This window comes from Lactuca sativa, chromosome 7, assembly GCF_002870075.4.
Source record: "Lactuca sativa cultivar Salinas chromosome 7, Lsat_Salinas_v11, whole genome shotgun sequence".
Taxonomy (NCBI): domain Eukaryota; kingdom Viridiplantae; phylum Streptophyta; class Magnoliopsida; order Asterales; family Asteraceae; genus Lactuca; species Lactuca sativa.
The window spans coordinates 80,592,050-80,599,546 of record NC_056629.2 but is presented as its reverse complement, the minus strand read 5'-3'; the positions used below and the strand labels follow the sequence as shown (position 1 = coordinate 80,599,546).

General features: G+C 31.9%; 1 protein-coding gene across 1 annotated transcript; it reads left to right on the top strand.

Annotated features, from left to right (window-relative positions):
- Positions 1-865: 865 nt before the first annotated feature.
- Positions 866-5,840, top strand: LOC111914006 (ferric reduction oxidase 7, chloroplastic). Its single transcript, XM_023909744.3, has 10 exons — positions 866-1,395; positions 1,484-1,574; positions 1,694-1,885; positions 1,964-2,198; positions 2,290-2,617; positions 3,097-3,373; positions 3,451-3,706; positions 3,799-4,228; positions 4,504-4,669; positions 5,494-5,840. The coding sequence occupies exons 1-10, from the start codon at positions 1,155-1,157 to the stop codon at positions 5,558-5,560; spliced, it is 2,283 nt and encodes a 760-aa protein (XP_023765512.1). The 5' UTR covers positions 866-1,154; the 3' UTR covers positions 5,561-5,840.
- The last annotated feature ends 1,657 nt before the right edge of the window (positions 5,841-7,497 follow it).

Genomic DNA, 7,497 nt, shown 5'->3' with positions numbered 1-7,497 from the left:
TTGGTTTATACATGTTTTAAAGGGTATTTGTCTTTTATAACCCAAAAAGTTATAAAAAATTTTAAAAGAATTAAAATCTTAACCGATTGAAATGTCACTTTTCTAAAGGGTTGAAAAGAAATTATTTTAAAAGTCATTTGCATATTGCCAAATATTTTTTTTGCCTTCTTAATTTTTTAAAAAACCAATAAGGTAATCCGATTAAAAAATATACATTATTGTGACCATTATATATGAGGGTCACATAGATTAAAATACAAAATATGTTTTAGTTTCATCCAACTATTTGTTAGGCTTTAATTACATTACAAAATTATTTATAAAAGTTAATATAGTTATGAAAATAGGATTTTTTAAACAAAAAATATAAACTAATCTTAATAATTTAGACAAAACCTAAACCAACAACTTAAAAAAGAATAACAATATATGATATCGTTAGAAAAAAATCATTCGACATGAAAATAAACAATTTTACATTCACAAATAGTTATGACAAACGTTTAAATGCATATAAAATTAGACATTTACAAAGAAAAAAATTACCATTTAAAAAATTATGTAATTTGAGCAATATGGTGATAAAAAATAACTAATACTTTTCTATATTCTTAAAAAATGTTCAACTTATTACATTATTACATGTTTATCTATTAAATCGGACAAAGTGACATAGATAGATTTTTTTTTTTTTTATAAATTAAAAAGGACATATAAAACTATTATAGAAGTAAGTCAAGTTATTAAATTAGTAAAATGGTTAAAATATTGTATTTTTTAAATAATTTATCCGTATATAAACTAATTTTAATAAAAAATAACACATCGCCTGGTCTAAGTCATGGTATGGGCCTATGGGGAATGTTAGGCATTGCCTCCATGACTCCATCAACCATTGAAGGAAGAGATTAGAGAATAAATAAATGAGTGTCGAAATCTTGGTCCAAATTGGCCAATCTCTTTCTCCTCTTCAATTTTCTAATTGCCAACTACCCAAATTGTAATATATTAAGCTTCAGAATCACCGAGTTAGATGTAGATTGGTCTTGTTGTCTACAATCATACTCAAAGTGATAAGCAAACAGATAAAGAAAAAATCATCAACTCTTCATCGATCATTGCAGATAACCTGTTTGCTTAATTGTCTCAAAGAAATGAGTACAGAATACGCCACCGATGAACCTCTTCTTTCTTCAAGCAAACAAGATAATGGCTTCAATTACGTCACCAAGACACGTTTTTTGGTCAAATTCACCAGATGGGTTCTCAAGTTCGCAATGTGTTCGATTTTTTTTGCTTGGATTACTTTCTTATTCTTACTTCCATCAAATTCCGTGAGCGACTTCTCTGAGAAATATGTCGACTCTACTTCCGGATCGGTTTTTTGGGTTTCAGGTTCGTAATCTTCTCAATTCTCACTTAATGAAATTGATTCTATTTTGGTTGATTAGTGATTACATAAGCTGTTGTGTATGATCTACAGGAAGTATATTTCTTTATGGAGGTCCACTATTCATCATTGCATTTCTTGCTATACTTTACCTTCGGATATCCGGTGAACACGAGTTTGAAGAGTAAGTTACTCGTTCTAAGAACCTGTTTCTGTATCTTTTCTAACTTAATAGTACATGACTAATGACTTAATTCATTCAGATATATAAGTTTTTAACATAATAAGAACACTTCTGTGTAGGAAAAAGAAACCAAAACACGCAACTTTACGATTGTGGACATTCCCAGTTATCGTAGATGGACCATTTGGAGTTGTTACAGCTGCAGAGTTGATTGTAATTCTTTTAGTTGTTGTGTATATCATTTGTGCTCTTTCAGTTTATGCTATTCAAAACTACAACCTGATTCCCTACTATGAAAGTCAAGGAAAAAGGTAATTTCTTTATTTTCTTTCTTTATTAAGTCGTTCTTTATGTATGATGTATTTTAAAATTAAATTAAAATATTGCAGCCATGTAATGCTGAAGCACACTGGATTAAGGTTCGGGTCTATTGGATTGATTTGCTTAATGTTTATGTTTTTACCGGTTTCAAGAGGATCAATTCTTTTAAGGCTTACAAATATCCCTTTTGAGCATGCAACTCGATATCATGTATGGTTAGGACATCTTACAATGACACTCTTCACTCTTCATGGTTCTTGTTATTTCATCTCATGGATCTTGGAAAATCGTGTGCTACATCAAGTGAGTAGTTCTTCTTTCTACATTAAGTCAAAAAGAAACACAAACACCCATATGCTGAAATTGAAAATGTGGTTTCTACTTTGTTATGTAGGTAATTGATTGGAAGAATAACAAGATTGCAAATCTGCCAGGTGTCATCAGCCTATCGGCTGGTTTGTTGATGTGGGTGACGTCACTTCCTCAAGTGAGGAGGCTGAAATTTGAACTATTCTTCTACACTCATCAGCTATATGTTGTGTTTGTTGTGTTCATGGCTATGCATGTTGGTGATATCTTGTTTAGTATGATAGCTGGAGGTTTGTTCCTATATATGCTTGATCGATTTCTTAGATTCTTTCAATCAAGAAAGAGTGTGGAAATACTCTCAGCCAAATGCCTTCCTTCTGGAACTGTGGAACTTGTTATATCAAAACCTCAAGGTATCAATAGTTTATCTCATGACTTGTGACATAACAGGTTGTACTGTGTTTGGACTGGATTTGGACTGATGTCAATGAGACAAAAATTGCAACTACCCAAAAAGGTGGAACAAGATGGGAAAGGGAGTCACTCTCAATCTCTTGTCTGTGCAAAAGACATAAATACCCTTTTCATCCTCATCATCAAAAATAGCCTTGGAAATCTTGTCCAGTCTTGTCCCATCCTGTTCCATGTAACTTATACTGGATAGGACTAGATGGGATGGGACATGCCAAGACTGGACAAGTTTTCTAGGGCTATTTTTGATGATGAGGATGAGAAGGGTATTAATGTCTTTTGCACAAACAAGAGATCTAGAGTGACTCCCTATCCCATCTTGTTCCACCTTTTTGGGTGCGAACAAAAAATTGCAATTTTTGTCCTATTGACAAATGAGTGGTTGATATTTATGTAATATCATTTTTTTTTGAAAATGTAGATTTAAAGTACAATGCCTTGAGTTGGGTTTTCATCCAAGTTCGGGAATTATCATGGCTACAATGGCACCCTTTCAGTGTCTCATCTAGCCCTCTAGATGGAAACAATCATCTTTCTATTCTCATAAAAGTCCTTGGAAATTGGACAAACAAACTAAAATCTCATATCTTGAGTCTTCCTGAAGATCAAACTGATCTACATGGACTCATTCAACCAAATTTGAAGCTTAAGGCATATGTAGAGGGGCCTTATGGACACGAGTCTCCATACCACTTGATGTACACACTCCACTCACTTTTGACTCATTTATTCCTATACCTTTTTACTTAATTTCTTGTTTACCATTTCTTTTTAGGTATGAAAACCTTATTTTAGTAGCAGGTGGGATTGGTATTTCACCATTTGTGGCTATCTTGAGTGATATTCTACACCGTATTAACGAGTGTAAACCTTGTATGCCTAGAAATGTATTGATAATATGGGCTGTTAAAACATCAGAAGAACTTCCACTCCTTCACTCACTAGACTTGGAATCACTCTTTCCAGAGTTCCACACGAAACTGAATTTGGAGATTCAAACTTACATCACTCAGGAATCCGAACCCCCATTGGTATAAAACTTTCCATTAATAGCAATGTACTTTCATTTATCAAAGAAAAAGGAAAAATTAAGTTTCAAGTTATATAAATTTATTGTCTACAGGAAGAGGGAAATGAAGAGAAGTATGCAACCCCTTTTGTCTATTCTACCCCTAGCCGATGTGGCATGTCTGGATTGGTTGGAACAGGAAACATCATATGGTCTGGAACTTATGTGGTGGTGTCCACAATTGGTTTGGTGGTTTCTTTGACTTTGTTAAATGTGTTTTACATCAACACTTATGATGTAACATATCGTTGGTATAAAGGGCTTTTAGTACTCATATGCATGATTATAAGTGTGATTGTATTTGGAGGCCTTGTGATTTGTCTATGGCATCTTTCGGATACAAAAAATTCAAAAAAAGAAAAATCTTGGGACAAAAATCAAACCGATGAAATACAACACAACAAGTCTACTACTTCATGCAAGCATTCATCAGAAGAAAGTTTTGTCAAAACCACAAAATTTGGTCAAAGACCTGATCTGAAAGGTTTGTCTTAACCATTTAGGCCTCGATTGTTATACAGAACAGTACATGACAAGACAGGACATAACAGAACAGAACAGTAAAGTACTGAAAAAGGTGGGACAGGGACTTGTTCTTGATCTCTTATCTGTGCAAAAAGACGTAAATGCCCTTGTAATCCTTATAATTGAAAAAAAAAAAACACTAGAAAATTTGTCCAGTCTTGTCTTGTCCAGTGTAACAAACACAAACTAATTTATATCTACTTTTGTTGATTTTTGTGTTATTGAATTATACAGAAATTTTTGGGAGGATGTGTGAGCGATGGGGAAACGTAGATATTGGGGTGATTGTATGTGGGCCCACATCTCTACGCTCAAGTGTTGCTAAAGAGTGCAGGTGTAAGAATTTTGGAAGGAGGAGCAATAATCCAGTCTTCCATTTCAACAGCCACAGTTTTGATCTGTAGGTATCCCAACCATATTTTGTTGGAAGTAAAATTTAGTTGAAATACATATATAAAAGCTTAGTTAGTTTGTATAATATGGGGTAAAATAGTAAATTCCACCCACCAATGGGTCCCACCTAAATCACAATATCCCCAGAGCAAGAAAAGGCGAAACCCATGTTTGAAACTGAGACCTTTTTTTATGGATTCTCACCTCCTTTTACTGTTAGGGGATATGCTTAGTTTGTATAAAATGATAGGTGGTTTGATAATTTGTTATTTTTGCTTGAAATAAATTTGTGGCATCATGTACTTTTTCTTTTAAGCCAATTAAACTGGTTATTTTTGTAAATATGTAATGATGAATTTATGCAAATATTATGTATATATTATGGTAGATTGATTGAGCGCATATAAGACTTGTTCTTGATATATGATTGAATTTGTGATTGTGTATGAATTTTGTCTTGTTATGTGAACTCGTTTGTGATCAACATGGTTAACACTTAACAATGAAATTTACGAAATTGACCCCATCTATAATTCTGACACATAATGTGTATTTGACTTTATTTTTTACATTAAAGTTGTGTTGGGGTTCACACATGATTGTTTGTGTCATTATCAGTAAGGAGATGAGAATCCATAAGTGATTTACCTCTCTCATGTTATAATTTACCACATTAACAGCATTGTACTTTCAATTTTAGTACGTTCAATCTGTAAAAAAGAGAAAAGAACAAATGTTGTAAATATCAAGAATCTGAATAATGAGTAAAATGAAGTCTTTACTTTAACACAAAAGATTTTGTTTAATTTTTGTGTTTTTGATTATCTGCAGGGGTTTACCATTTATATCAGCAAAAGAAGAAACTGTCCCAAGTCAAGAGAAGACAAAATGGCATTAAAAGGTGGTATAATATGTATAGGGAAATCAACTTATTTGGAGAAGCCTTTTATATTTCATATTAAAAAAGTGGAAAAAAGAAAAGAAAAGAAAAGAAGACATGAATCAACATACAAGAGGAGATAGATACACATAGGCGAACATTTAGAAAGGAATTACTTTGATAATATTTAGAGAAACTTACAGTTTTGATGCTTTGTTTTTCCTACAAATATGATGTTTGTATAACTTCATAGTTACTAACCTTAAAAAGAAATATTCAGAAACAATTTACAGGAAAATTCCATGAATTTGAGAAAGTCAATTTTGATTTTGAATTCAAGCTTTTTGATTATGTATTTTTGTAAAAATACCAGTACATATAAAATGACATTTTCGATGTAGAAAATTTTTGCCGATTTTCCTAGTTCATACCACTATTCGAATTGGAATACAAATGAACTGAAATTCATCAAAATTTTGGTCAACAGAAAATGAAATGATGTATAATTTAATCTGCTGGTATAATTACAAATGGGTTTGTAAATTCTTGTTTGTATTGTAAATACAAATTAAAATTAAATTATACATGGATAAAATTATTTAAATAACCCTCTATTTAAACTTTTATTCACAAAACATTTAAAATTTTTTTTTTGAAACAAAAATAAATTGGGAAAAATACAAATCTAGCCCTTTTTCTTAATTACCTATCAAAAAATAGCCAAAAACTACCACCTAGCCAAAAATAGCCCACAAAACCATAGTCAACTTATGGTTGACTACGGTCAAGGCCGTTGACTACTCTTTTAGGCCGAAAACTACTGTTTTGTGCATATGGGCTACTGTTTCAAAGGTCAGTTTATTTTTTCGTGGCCCATTAGCCCAAAGTATATAATGAAATTTTTTTCAGATTAGGTCATTTTGCCAATTGTTTTCTTTGGTTTGACTGCTTTTTTCTCTCAATTGAGCACCCGAAAAACAATCAGGTTTTTCTACTTTTTATCAAAATTTTACCGTATTTGTGATTAGGAGTAGGTTTTATATATGTGGCTAAATTTTTTTTGAAAAAAATCGAAAAAAAAATATAAAACCGTAGGTTTTTGGACAAAAAAGTAGTTTTTTGGACAAAACAGTAGATAAAACCCCCAAAATAGTAGATTAAAAAAAAAACTACGTTTTTTTGGATAAAACAGTAGATAAAACCCCCAAAATAGTAGATTAAAAAAAAACCATAGCTTTTTCCCAAAAACCGTAGACTACGGTTTGGGAAACCGTGGTTTTTTTTATAGAAAACGCGAAACAGTAGACGAAATGTCGAAACAGTAGGCGAATCTCGAAACCTACGGTTTCGTGGGTTATTTTTGGCCATTTACTAATTTTTGGCTAAAAATTGCTAATTACCCCCTTAATTTGGCTAGATTAGTAATTACCCCAAATAAATTATACATATTTTGTAAACAGAAATTTATATTTTTTTTAAGAAAAGTTTAAAATAGACGTAGCGGGTAAACAAAAAACAAACAGTGCCGTAACCCCTTTTTAAATGACAACTAATTCTTTTAAAAACATCCATAGATTTTAATAATAACATTACTATGCAATGACCCATTAGACTCCAGTGATGAGCTCTACAACATTTGGTGCAAAAAAACTGAAAGTATAAAATGCAAAAAATATAAACATGTGTTGATTTTTCATGCATATTTTCTAATGTTCTGCCACTTTGCATGATGTAGTTTTTAAAACAGTTTGCCCTACAATGAAACTCCACTTCCTAAACCCACAAGAAGGGAAACCTTGTTCGATCCACACATCTACGCATGCATGCTTTCCTCCGGCCCATCCACATAGAAATTGATAAACACAAAATACAAGTCACGTCACCTTCTTCTAAGTTACATACAATTGCTTAATTGTAAGAAATAACAAATTCTTATTAAAGGTCGCCTATTTTAG

Bases quoted from the DNA above. Each gene is read 5' to 3' on its own strand.
- LOC111914006 (XM_023909744.3), top strand. From the start codon at position 1,155: ATGAGTACAGAATACGCCACCGATGAACCTCTTCTTTCTTCAAGCAAA. The intron at 3,374-3,450 runs GTACACACTCCA...ATTTCTTTTTAG, and splicing joins GAGTCTCCATACCACTTGAT to GTATGAAAACCTTATTTTAG. The intron at 4,670-5,493 runs GTAGGTATCCCA...GATTATCTGCAG, and splicing joins AACAGCCACAGTTTTGATCT to GGGTTTACCATTTATATCAG.